At 41.1% G+C, this 13,997-nt stretch overlaps 1 protein-coding gene across 3 annotated transcripts in view; it reads right to left on the reverse strand.

Moving 5' to 3' along the window:
- Positions 1 to 13,997, reverse strand: part of mtmr14 (myotubularin related protein 14) — a 67,950-nt gene that overhangs the window by 16,369 nt on the left and 37,584 nt on the right. For all 3 annotated transcript variants that reach the window (XM_078543248.1, XM_078543250.1, XM_078543249.1), the window contains exons 10-14: positions 13,375 to 13,441; positions 13,071 to 13,156; positions 10,313 to 10,389; positions 6,348 to 6,384; positions 5,325 to 5,395 (exon numbers count right to left, since the gene is read on the reverse strand). In XM_078543248.1, the coding sequence (XP_078399374.1) occupies positions 5,325 to 5,395; positions 6,348 to 6,384; positions 10,313 to 10,389; positions 13,071 to 13,156; positions 13,375 to 13,441 (338 nt within the window). The remainder of the gene's footprint in view (positions 1 to 5,324; positions 5,396 to 6,347; positions 6,385 to 10,312; positions 10,390 to 13,070; positions 13,157 to 13,374; positions 13,442 to 13,997) is intronic.

Consider the following 13,997-nt stretch of genomic DNA (forward strand, 5'->3'; position numbering starts at 1 on the left):
GGACAGAAATTTAAAACAAAATAACCTAAGGTTATGCAGCAACTTTTAAGTAAAGGAAGAGAAGTAGCAAGGCAAAGAGATTTAGGGGAAGTGTTCAAGAACATAGGATGGAGGAGGAATGGTGGAAGGCAGCACTGCACCGGAGGCTGGAGTTGGCGATAAAGGACTGGAGGAGATTAGAGGTGGGTGGGGTTATGAACATGAAAGAACTTGTGAACAAAGCTTTTGAACCTCAGTATCCTGGGGGAGGGGGTTAGGCAACGAGTGGCGGTTGGCAAGAATGGGTAAAGGGAGATCAAGGCCTTACTGCAGGACAGGGATGGAGATTTGGCTTGATTGGAAGTTTAGGAACCTGGTGAGGAGGGTTTGGGAGAAGTAGAGCATTGAGATAAAGAAACCATAGATCAGGATTTCAGCAGCAGGGGGAGGGTGCTGTAAGAACAGACAATGTTACAGAGAAGGAAAAGTGAGTGCTTTTGCTGATGCATGGGCAAAAGGTTTGAATTTCATCCCTGGATCCATCACTATAGCTATGCAACATCTGGTGCAGTCTAAGGGAAGAACAGAACAAGATTAGAGATTTGACAGCAACCAAATAGGATTTATATGCTAGATGAACTAGCTATGGAAAAAAATTAACTCAGGGGATATTAATGACCATAGGGAAACTAATAGGGCTAAAGGCTGATAAGTTCCCTGGACCTGATGGGTTGCATCCTATTAAAGGAATTAAAGGATATTAAAGGAAGCAGCTACACAAATAGTGGATGAGGATTGGAAAACTGCCAGTGTAACACCCTTATTCAAAAAGGGAGGGAGACAAAAAACAGGTAACTATAGGCCAGTTAGCTTAACATCCGCCATTGGGAAAATGTTAGAGTCTATTATAAAGGATGTAATAGCAGAGCATTTAGAAATGCATAATATAATCAAGCAGAGTTAGCATGGCTTCATGAAGTGGAAATCATGCCTGCCAAATTTATTAGAATTCTTTTGAGGAGGTGACAAGCAGGATAAAGGGGAACCAGTAGATGTAATATATTTGGATTTCCAAAAGGTGTTCGATAAGGTACTGCACATAAGGCTACTTAATAAGATAAGAGCCGATAGTGTTGGGGGTTGTATATTAGCATGGATAGAGGAATGGCTAACTAATAGGAGACTGAGAGTTGGGATAGGGGGGGTATTTTCAGAATGGCAACCTGTAACTAGTGGAGTGCCACAGGGATCAGTGTTGGAGTCACAATTATTTACAATATATATTAATGACTTGGATGAGGGAAGTGTATGTACTATCGCCAAATTTGCTGATGACACAAAAATTGGTGGGCAGGCAAGTGATGAGGATGACACAAAGTCCACAGAGGGATAGATAGGTTAAGTGAGTGGGCAAAGACTTGGCAGATGGGATATAATGTGGGAAACTGAGGTTATACACTTTGGTAGGAAGAATAGAGGAGCTGAATGTTATTTGAATGGAGAAAGACTGCAGAAATTTGCAGCAAGAGGGATTTTGTGCATGAATCACAAAAAGTTAGCCTACAAGTTCAACAGGTAATAAGGAAGGCAGATGGAATGTTGGCTTTTATTTTAAAGGGAATGGAGTATAAAAGTAGGGAAGTCTTGCTAAAACTACACAAGGTACTAGTAGACCACAACTAGAATACTGTGAACAGTTTTAGTCCCCTTATCTAAGGAAAGATATACTGGCATTGGAGGCAGTCCAGAGAAGGTTCACTAGGTTGATTCTGGGTATAAGAGAGGTTGAGCAGATTGGGCCTGTACTCATTGGACCTTATTGAAACATATAAGATTCCTAGGGGGCTTGACAGGGTAGATGCTGAGAGGTTCTTTCCCCTTGTGGGAGAGTCTAGGACCAGCGGGTATAATCTCAAAGTAAGGGGTCACCCATTTAAGACAGAGATTAGGAGGAATTTCTTCTGAGGGTAGTTAATCTGTGGAATTCTTTACCGCAGAGAGCTGTAAAGACTGGGTCGTTTAGTATATTCAAGGCTGAGATAGACAGATTTTTAATCAGTAAGGGAATCAAGGGTTATGGGGAAAAGGCAGGAAAGTGGAGTGGAGGATTATCAGGTCAGTCATGATCTCACTGAATGGCGGAGCAAACATGATGGGCCAAAGGGCCTACTTCCGTTCATATGTCTTATGGTCTTATTTATGGTCACTTCTTGGTCCCGTGGTTAAAAAACAATAAATATACTAACTCTCGTATCAATCAATCACTTCTTTTGACAAAACATTATCCAGTTGCTGCCAACTACATATGCATGCAAAACAGTGGAAGTAGAATACACTTGGTGATCTCCCAACAAACATGTCAGGTCAAAGCTCTGCAATCCTGCTGCATATTGTCATGAACCAGAGGAGGCAGCTCCACAAATAGCCCCAACCTCAGTGATGGGGGAGCCAGCAACATCAATGCAAAAAACAAGGCTGAAGCATTTGCAACAATCTTCAGCCAGAAATGCCAAGTAGATGATTCATCTCGGCCTCCTCCCGATGTTCCCAGCACTACAGATGCCAGTTTTCAGCCAAGTCAATTTACTCCATGTGATATCAAGAAACGGCTGAAGGCATTGGTTACAGCAAAAATCTATGAGCCCTGACAACATCACAAGAGTCGTGCTGAAGATTTGTGCTCTAGAATTAGCCGCGTCCCTAGCCAATTACAGTACAATTACAATTCTGGCATCTATCTGACAATATGGAAAATTGCCCAGGTACGTCCTGTCCATAAAAAGCCGGACAAATCCAATCCTGCCAATTACTGAGTCTACTCTCAATCCTTAGACAGCACTTTCAAAACCGGTGAAATATACCACCTAGAAAGACAAGGGCAGCAGGCACATGGGAACACCACCATCTGCAGGTCTCCCTCCAAGCCACACACTACCGTGACTTAGAAATACATCAGCTGCTGAATCAATGACCTTCCCTCCATCATTAGGTCAGACGTGGGGATGTTCGCTTATGATGATTGCACAATGCTCGGTACCATTTGTGACTCCTTATAAACTGGAGCAATCTGTGTCCATATCCAGTAACACCTTGGTAATATTCAGACTTGGGCTGATAAGTGGCAGGTGACATTTGTGCCACACAAGTGTCAGGCAATGACCATCTCCAGCAAGAAATAATCTAACCATTTCCCCTTGACATTCAATGCATTCCATCATAAGGTCAGAAGTGGGGATGTTCACTGATGATTGCACAATGTTCAGCACCATTCGTGACTCCTCAAATGCTGAAGCAGTTCATGTCCAAATGCAGCAAGACCTGGACAACATCCAGGCTTGGGCTGACAAGTGGAAATAACATTTGTGCCACTCAAGTGCCAGACAATGACCATCTCCAACAAGAGAGAGTCCAACCATCAACCCTTGATGTTCAATGGTATTACCATCACTGAATCCCCCACTATCAAAATACAATTGACCAGAAACTGAACTGGGCTAGCTATATAAATATCAGAGGCTAGGAATTGTGCGATGAGTAACTCACCTCCTGACTCCCCAAAACCTGTTCATCATCTACAAGGCACAAGTCAGGAATGTGATGGAATACTCCCCACTTGCCTGGATGAGTGCAGCTCCCACAACACTCAAGAAGCTTGACACAATCCAGGACAAAGCCGCCCATTTGATTGGCACCACATCCACAAACATTCACTCCCTCTACTACTGACACAAATAGCAGCAGTGAGTACCATCTGCAAGATGCATTGCAGGAATTCACCAAGGCTCCTTCGACAGCACCTTCCAAACCCACGACCACTACCATCTAGAAGGACAAGGGCAGCAGATAGATGGGAACACCAATACTTGGAAGTTCCCCCCAAGTCACTCACCATCCTGACTTGGAAATATATCGCCGTTCCTTCACTGTCGCTGGGTCAAAACCCTGGAACGCCCTCCCTAACAGCACTGTGGGTGTACCTACACCACATGGACTGCAGCAGTTCAAGAAGGCAGCTCACCACCACCTTCTCAAGGGCAACTAGGGATGAGCAATAAATGCTGGCCCAGCCAGCGAAGCCCACATCTGGTAGATGAATACTAAAAAAAAATTATCATCGTCAAATCACCAATCAACATCCTAGGGGTTAATGTTGACCAGAAACTTACCTGGACCAGCCATATAAATATATATTACGGCTACAGGAGATCAGATCAGAGGCTAGGAATCCTGCAACCAGTAACTCACCACCTAACCTCCCAAAGCCTGTCCACTATCTACAAAGCACAAGTCAGGAGTGTGATGGAATACTCTCGACTTGCTTGGATGAGTGCAGTTCCAAAAACACTCAAGAAGCTCAACACAATCCAGGCCAAAGCAACTCACTTGACTGGCACCCCATCCACCACCTTAAACAACCTCTCCCACCATCATCATCACCACCACCAGTGCACAGTGGCAGTAGTGTGTAACATATTCAAGATGCACTGCAGCTGCTTGCCAAGTCTTCTTCAACAGCACCTTCAAAACTCATGACTTCTACCACCTAGAGGGACAAGGGCAGCAGACAGATGGGAACCCACCACGTGCAAGTTCCCCTCCACGTCACACACCATCCTGTCTTGGAACTATTTCATTCATTCCTTCACTGTGGCTGGGTCAAAAACCTGGAGCTCCCTCTCTGACAGCAATGTAGGTGTACTTACACCAGACAGACTGCAGTAGTTCTTGAAGGCAGCTCACCACGACCTTCTCAAGGGCAATTAGGGATGGCAACAAATGCTGGCCTTGCCAGCGATACTCAGATCCCATGGAAGAATAAAACAAACCAATATATGCCTCCATTTTCCTTGTCTAGTTTGTTGCATAGATTCACCATCGTGTGTGAAATAGCTAGATGTAAACTGTTCTTATTACAAAGAGCTATTAATAGGCAAAGTGAATTGGGGGGTGGAGGGTGGGTTGATGTCTAGGGCTAGGGGGCATGGTCAAGTCAGAGCCAGCCCTTTCAGGAGGGGAACTAGAAACATTTCTACAAAGGATGGTAGAAGTTTGGAACTTTCTTCCCCAACAGCAGTTGATGCTGTGTGTTTTGTTAACGTTAACTATTAATCTGAGATTAATAGATTTTTGTTAACCAAAGGTATTGAGAGAGATACGGGGCAAAGACGGGTATATGGATTTAGGTCTCAGGTCAGCTTTGATTTCATTGAATGGTAGAATAGGCTTGAGAGGCTGAATGACCTCCACCTGTTCCTAGGTTTCTTTGATCATTGTACAGCTCGTGGTTGATGGTCAATCTCTACACCACTCCTGTAAAAAAGACCCCAACAAGATGAGATCCTTACCTGAACTTCTTTGCCGCAGAGAACTCTTCCGAGGTGATGTGCTTCAAAAAATTGAAGCAGAAGAAGAAAATCTGGGGGAAAAAAAAAGAAAATTTGCTTCTAGATTTCAGGTTCCCTCGTGCGATCTTCTACAATTGTTCAACAACACAATCCCAGCTTTGAGAACGCAAAGCCATACACACTGATATATTCAGAAATAAGTCAATATATGGAACAAAAAAATGCTTTATATCTAGAATGGTCTTAAAAATTGGCCTCTTTCACATTACAAAGCCCCCCCAACTTTTTTAGCTGAAAATGTAACTAGGTTAAAAGCAGACAATGCTGGAAACACACAGCAGGGCTGCCAACACCTGGAAAGAGAAGTTCAATTTAATATTTGGAGACCAATAATCTTGCTTTATACTTCCAACATTTTCTGATATTTATTTCAGATTTCCAACTGTTTTTCGATTTAAGAACGTTGGCTTCCCGCAGTAACATTTTTCCATCAGCAGGTGGTAGTATTGCTGTATGTAAACTGTTCATGAAACGAATTCAAGCAGTGCAAAAGCACCATCTCCTGGTGGAAACTAATTCTGCAGAACAAAATTCCGCTTCTTGACTAAATAAAATCCAACGTTGATATATCATTCTTTCATCCTTAAAGGAGGAAAAATTCAGACCCTTTCCCTATATTCATACTCTGCCAAAAAGACCAACAATTCAAAATTAGGTGAGTTGAGTTCTTTGCTTCTAAGGGATTCTTTTACACCACATATTACAGTGGCAATTTTGCAAATTACAACAATTTTTACAACTCAAAGCACTGATGGTTTTCTAATTAACCTAAATATCTGGTCATATTATAATTCTTTATAAATCAGCTAATTGTCACCTTTTTTTGTAGTTAGGTTGATGCATATTAATATGGAAGTAGATTATCAAACCAATCTTACACAGTAATAACATTTAGTAATCTAAAGCAGTCATGCAAGTGTCAACTTTAATCAGCAAAAGTAATTTCTCCAGCTTTCGACTCACCTCCTCCCCTTTGCTGAGCCTGTCGGACAACATATGCCTGCAAATATGTATAAAAATAGAGCAGTGAAATTATATAATGAGTTGAAGTTATTTGTGATAATGACAGAACAGTCAACTTCCCTTTTTCTAGGGTATTATTTTGAACATTTAGATGGATTAGATATTTAAATCCTGCTGTCGAAAGATTGAAACTTGATTTTTTTTTAAGGACCAGAACTCTGCCTCAGAACTCAGAGGTTTTGAGTCAGTTTTATTACAATTCTGCGCAGTGCATTCTAACTACTTCACTATATGGTGCATTGGCAGGCAATAATTAAAATACTGCTAAGTCTATGATGCTCAATGCAAGAAAACCTTGCTGACTGAAGCACAGTTCATTGGGCATCTTCCGCCCTCCGTACCTAACCCAAGGGGCATCTCTTCACCCCTTATCCTGGAGAATGAGTGCTTTCAGGGAAATTGATCATGTGGTCACCAAAGTGCAGCCAAATCCTACCTCACCCATTATCCATATATTTCCAGTGGGAATCAGGGAATTCTGGCTGATTTATATACACCCCATTTCCTTAGTCCAGACACTCAGGCCAATTATATAGTTAGTTGGTTCAGGGGAGAAAGTTGCAAGAATAAAGATCAAATATCTCAAAAACACATGTTGCTTTTCAAAATCTTTTCTTTTATAAAAGTTGTATATGATACTTTCCTGGTTACAAGGTATTTTGGAAAGATTGGAAAAGGAAAAAGGAGGGGGCAGAGGCAGTATTGTTACTTATAGCACAAGAGAAGATTGATGTAGCTGAGGGTTCAAAGTTAGAACTCAGGAACTATTACACTCGTAGGTGTATACTGTAGTCCACCAAATAGCAGGAAGGAGCTAGAGGAGCAAATTTGCAGCTAAATTGTAAAAAAAAAAATGCAAGAACTAAACAGCAGTGATAATAGGGCACCTCAGTTATCCTAATATAGACTGGATGTAACAGTGTAAAGGGAAAATAATGAATAGAATTCTTGGAATGTGTACCGGAGAACTTTCTTGATCAATGTGTTTCCAGGCTGAGAAAGGAAGCAGTGCTGGATAAAGTTCTGAGGAATGAAGAGGCAAATGCAGCATGTTTCAGTAGGAAAACATTCTGGGAACACTGTTCAGAATTTCATCAGGTCTGAAAGTCACAGAAATGAGAAGGGTACAATCAATTGTAAAAATATTTAACTGGAGAAGGGCTAACTTCAGTGAGTTGAATTGGGATCCTACCCAAATGGATCAGAATCAAAAACTGGGTGGCAAAAATAGTAGCTGAACAATGGGAGAGAACTTCAAAAAATTCATAGTACAGTGAAGTGAAAAAACAAACTGAATATAGAAGGCACAGAGGAGATCTAAAAATGGAATTAAGGGAGGTAAAGAGAGCCAGTGCGAGAGTAGATTAGCTGCTAACACAAAAAGGAACTCAGAAGTCTTTTATAAACTTATAAATAATAAAAAGGTAGTCAAAGCAAGGGTGGGACCGATTAGGGACCAGAAAGGTTATATCTTTTGGAGGCAGAGGATGTGGATGAGGTACTGAATTAGTACTTTGCAAGTTCTTCAGTAGAGGAGATGCTGACAATGTAGCAGTAAAAAAGGAAGCAGTAAAGATACTGGATAGAATAGAAATAAGGAGGAATTCCTTAAAATGTTGGCAGTCCTCAAAATAGGCAAGTCACTTAGTCTGAATGGGATACATCCAAGGTTACTGAGGAAGGTTCAGAGGCTCTGATCACAATCTTCCAATCCTCCTTGCATACAGAGTTGGTGTCAAAGAACTGGAGGATTGCAAATAAGTTACAAACCTATTTAACAATAGGTAGAAGGATAAATCCAGCAACTACAAGCCAGTCAGCTTAAGGTTGGGGACACAATTGGCAGAATTTAATGAATGCGGTTGGAGAACCAGTATGAACCCTGCGTCACTTCTCTTCAGAAAGCCTGACACAATTGTCAGTTATTAAGAACTTAACTGGACAGCGTCAGGTCTCTCACTCAACTAAGGCCAAAGTAGGGCGGAAATCCCACCCCAATCAGAGGCCAGCAGCTCTGCAGTACCGACAGTGCCACAGGGAATGATGGCCATTGCGAGTACAGCACTCGGGCCTGCAGGGGGGGCGGAGGCGGTCAACAGCAAGGGCACGGGGTTGGCTTCCTGTGGGTCACCCCCACCACCCCCGTTTCCCCATGCCGGGTCCCTCGATCGGGCACAGGGTGCCTGTGAATGAAAGACCCTTCCTGGTAGACCACAGGCATACTCGACAGGGTTTGCTGGGCGGCCTCACCATTTGGCAAGTCCCCTGCCCGTTGCTCATTGCATATATATCAGTGATGATGGGATGCAGACTTAAAACGGTTGCTTAGCAGCCTCAATTAGCCTCCTGGGTAGGTCATCCTCCATCCTTCCAGCCCCGAACTTGATCGGTGGAGTTAGGAAGGTGGCAGGGACCCATTCCACACCTCCCGCCCGAACTCGCCTTGGGGAAGGCATAAAATTCCGTCCAATAAGCAGGGGGAAAATTAATTGGCCTTTAGGAAACTATGGGCTAAGAATGAAAGCCCAGCATGAATCGGTCAATGGCAAATCATGTTTGAATGACTTGAGTTCTTTGTTGAGTATGAGATAGGTGAGGACAGTGTGATTGATGCGAATATGATCTTTCAAAAGAGTTTGACAAGTAACTCGTGTTTGGTCAGCAATATTGGAATTAAAGTGTCAGTGGCAGCAGAGACACAAACTTGGCTAAGGGATAGAAAGAGTGCAGTGATGATCAGTTGTTTTTCAGATGGAGGAAAGCATACAGTGGTGTTTCCAGGGATCGGTATTAGGATCTGTGCGCTTTTTGACATATGTTAACGGCTTGGACTTGGGTATAAAAGGCATAATTTTAAAATTCGCAGATGTCACAAAACTAGGAAATATAGTAAATATAGTAAAAGGGGGACAGACTGGTAAAACAAGCAGACATGTGGCAGATGAAATTCAATGCAGAGAAGTGTGAAGTAATACATGATGGTAGGAAGAATGAGGAGAGGTATTTTGAACTAAATGGTACAATTTTAAAGGGGATGCAGGAACAGAGAGGCCTGGGAGCGTATCTTTGAAAGTAGCAGGATAAGTTGAGAAGGTTGTTTAGAAAGGCACTTGGGATTCTTGACTTTATTACGGAGGAATAGAGTACAAGAGGAAGGAAGCTATGCCAAACTTTTATAAAACACGTGTTAGGCTCAGCTCGAATATTGTGTTCCATTCTGGACATATACTTTAAGAAGGATGTCAAGGCCTTAGAGAAGAGACAGAAGTGATTTACTAGAATGGTACCAAGGATGAGGGACTTCAGTTATGTGCAGAGGCTGAAGAAGTTGGAATTATTCTCCTTACAGCAGAGAAGGTTGAGAGGAGATTTGATAGAGGTGTTCCAAATGATGAATGGCTTTTGTTACAGTAAGTAAGGAGAAAGCGTTCCCAGTGATGGAAGGATCGGTAACCTGTGGGCACAGATTTAAAGTGGTTGACAAATGAACCAGGGGTGATGTGAAGAAGCTACTTTTTAAAAAAAACACCAGAGCAAGTTACGATGATCTGGACTGCATGCCTGAAATTGCAATGGAGGCAGATTCAACAGTAACATTCAAAAGAGTACTGGATATATACTTGAAGGGAAATAATCTGCAGGGTTAATAGGAAAAAGGTGAGTGGGTCTCATTGGACAGCTCTATCAATGGGCCTGCACAGGTATGAGCTGTAAGGCTTCCCTTCTACGTCTATCATTTGATGATTCTATACAGCTCCAAAACACATTCAGAATATTAATATCACAGGATTTCACAAAAACCTGCCAGACTGTGACAGATGTTTGCTTTTCAAAAAAAAAATCAGTAATATTGTCACCTAATTACTGTGCTAATCCTGCTTTCATGAAATCCAAAACAAACTCACCCAAAAAGGAACCAATCATAAGCGATGGTTAGATAAAGGATTTCCACGGGCTCCAGACAAGTGTGAACAAGTCCATCCTGTAAAAAAACAAGTTGTGGCAAATTCTTTAACCTATAAACGTGGCTCTAACTTTCAAACAGATAGAAACTTTCAAATCAACTAAATGAGAAATATTAAATGTAAGCTGTGTAAGGATTTATAAAGAGGAATCGCCAGGTTTTAAAGCTGCAAGTCCTGTCTATATCATTTAAATGTGGGGAAAATTATATGCTTGCAGTATTTTGCTGCTGTTTATAAACAGAAGATAGATACAGATATGAATGACCTTTAAGCCCATCTTAGCTCATCTATAGTAACCCTCCTTCCCCTGATCATAGTACCCAGTTGCTTCTTAAATAATTGCACAGTTTTTGCCTTTTATCCCCCACCTGGAAGTCCAATTGATGTGTTGGTCACTCTGTGGAGAAGAAAACCCTGTTGACATCAGCCATAAATTTGCCTTTCAGCAGTTTGAACTCAGCCCACAGTCAATATTTATTACCATATACACATCTGTGACACTTCTTAGTTACCTCCTCAAAGGCTTTCCCTATGACTTGGTCCTGACACTAGGGTATGACTTGACAGATATCAAGTTATTGTGGCTCATTTGCAGAGTGATTTGGTGACGATTCCCAGTGTACCTTTATTATTGTCTCTAAACTACAGCCGTTGTAAACATTCTTAAAGTACTTACAAAGCAATCAAGTGACAGTATGGATAAACACAGACATTAAATCTTTCCTAAGGGAGCTTTTATACACAGAATAATCATCACAGTTCCAGAGTTATTCCCATTTAGTATTACTGAAGCTCAATTTCTTCCAAGCTTTTGAATGCACGGTCTTGTCTCATCACTGGTATGGCAGATTCAGAGTGTCAAGTTAAGAAAGCCAGTCTGCATTTTTTCCTGCTGTGTAGCTGAGATTTTGTGCCCCAGTGCCTAATGATCTTTGGCTGCAGTTTTGAACGGATTGATGGATTACTTTTATTAGGACCTGTACCTCTGGATTCAGAGTGCCACCAGTGGAGATCTGGGGAGGTGGTCTTTCACCTGTCTGCAGGAAGAGCATGAAGCAGGAAGGACAATGGGGAAAAAATGGATGGGGACAAAATCTTTTCACGCAAATTTTAACTTTTTAAATTTACAAAGACAAAGGTAGCTTGTGATTTCTACATTAGCCTTCCCCCATGAAGATTTTGTTATACGATCCATAACTTAATTTTATTCTGTGCTATAGAGCACATGCCTCATTATAATAAAAACTGCAAGAATCTCCAATCCCAAGGGCTGTGTTATAATTGAGGATAGACGGTGACGGATTACTCATTGCCCTTGGGAATGAACAGGCAAGCAATGAAGATTATTCCAGGTAGCAAGATTGAAGTGAGGAGAAAAGAATTAAGGAATTTCGCTTTCTTCCTTTGGGAAAGCAACCTCGAGGTAACCATTTTTGAACATTGTACAATTGGAATTGGCAAAGCTGAACCATGTAAAACTAACCACAATGGTGAAGGGTTCAAATACAGTGAATAGAAGTTGAAAAGTAGAAAATTAGGTGCCCAGAAGAGAAATCCAGCAGGACTTTTCTACCCAAAGGGTAATGGGTTTATGGAATAAGTTATCAGACAAGCAGTTCAAGTAGGCAGTATAACTGGAGTTTAACATAGGTACAATTCTGGAGAAGAGGAGCTTGATGGATACAATGAGACAATGGATGAAATGGCCTGATTAATCAAAAAGGGACTGTTTCATTGAACCAAATGACCTCTGCCTATTTGTAAGAATTCTTGTACTCAAAAAAACAAAAGTGAGGAATATCAAGAGCAAAACAAATTAAAAAGTCAAGCTATACAGTCCAATGAACAATTTTCAATCTCGTTCAGCATAACTGGACAATGTGAGTGCCTTTTGCAGCCAAACTCAAGTGACCTGGATAATTTCTAGGTCCTAACTCATTACAGGAGCACAGCTGATCGTGGGCACGTAGACCGCAGACATATTTCTCCCATCATTGGGTCCATAAATCTGGTTGAGTGAAGGCTACCTGTTTCAGCAGAGTCTGTGCCCTGCATTTGCACTTTGAATGACTGTCCTGTGATACTAATCATGGCAGAATTTGCCAGCAGATTCTAAAGATCATTATTATACCCTCTATTTGCTTTTAGGAAAGAATTTCGATGATTTGAAAAGCAACGTTTCTCTGTGTCCTCCAGTGTGGCCCCTCAGAACTGAAGTTCATGAAACCAACACCTGGTGAAGGACAAACAGGCTGGATGCAAAACAGAGCCCTGCATCCTTCCAAAAAATCACTCTACATGCCAGCAACATGAAAAAAACTCAATAATGTAAAAGTAGCTACTAAAACTTTAACACAGCTGACTAATACTGAACCATTAGTTAATTTAAAGAAGTTGTGCTCCGTAGCTGGGTAAAAAAAATCTGAAAACCCCAGTAACTGCCAGAACATATTTATCACTAGAATCGTGTTTAGTAGAAATTGAGCATTAGTGTTTTAAGGAAAAATTAAATATGTATTTTTATAATATATATTTAAAGAATATTTAAATAATCTAATGAATATTTAAACAAAGCATTAATGTAAACACAGAGGCAATTAAATACTGATCAAAGTATCCGGATAAATGTGACTTTGATCTTTTCTTTGAAGTCGCAATAACACTTCCTGTTGAGAAAGCTAAGAGTATGTATACTTACAGCCCACAGTGACAGACGAAGAAGAGAGATAAAGAGCGGAGTTCGATCCCAGCCAGAAATACAGTGCACTAATAAACCACTGTCTTCTGTCAAAAGAAGAAAAGAACAAAGATTCAAACAGAGCATCAACATCAAGGATAAAATTTAGATAGGAAATTATAAATCAAATTTAAAGAGCCATCCTCTGCACAAAAGTTGAAGGACAATGTTGTGATGCATTGCACCACTTCTTCAGGAGAGAAGGTTTCTATCCTAGATTATCATATCACATCCAAGACAACTGTCAATCAAAACTTAGACTTACCATCTCGATTTACTGTATGAATAAGCAGCTTCAGGTAATTCTGTGTCTGTTGCACAAGGTCCCAGGACTATATAAAGAGGAAATAAAAAAATGTTATCCTGACATAACTGAGAAAATAGATGAATAAGTTTTGGACTTTTGTTTGGGGTGTAGGCTTGGGAGGGAAGATTTCAGGCTTATGAATACACGTTGCAGGAATGTATTTTTTAAGAGCAGAAATCCGGAAAACACAAATATTTTTTGCCGCTCCCCCATCCCCCTCCGAAGTAACAAAAACACTGCAGTGCCTGTTTGCTGCCACTAGAGGAAGCTGCAACCCAGCAGATGCCCTCTAGTGGCAAGAATCTGGTATTACAACATTAACACATTTTAAAAAGTTGTCTGTTTGAAATAGCAAAACACCCAAGGAGAATTTATTTTTATGGACCCACACATCCAATTTTCCTGGCACATTGACGATCAGGGTTTAAAATTCAGGATTGTCTCAACACTTGATATGTGAATGGCTATGGTCTTTACTCCTACTGCTACACCTAAACAGTTTCATATCGCAATGGATGTGTTTAAACCTCTTGCACTTACTGACAAATCTAAATTATCCAGTAACTATTAATTATCCATTT

The sequence above is a fragment of the Cetorhinus maximus genome, chromosome 6 (genome assembly GCF_964194155.1).
Source record: "Cetorhinus maximus chromosome 6, sCetMax3.hap1.1, whole genome shotgun sequence".
In the NCBI taxonomy this organism is placed as follows: domain Eukaryota; kingdom Metazoa; phylum Chordata; class Chondrichthyes; order Lamniformes; family Cetorhinidae; genus Cetorhinus; species Cetorhinus maximus.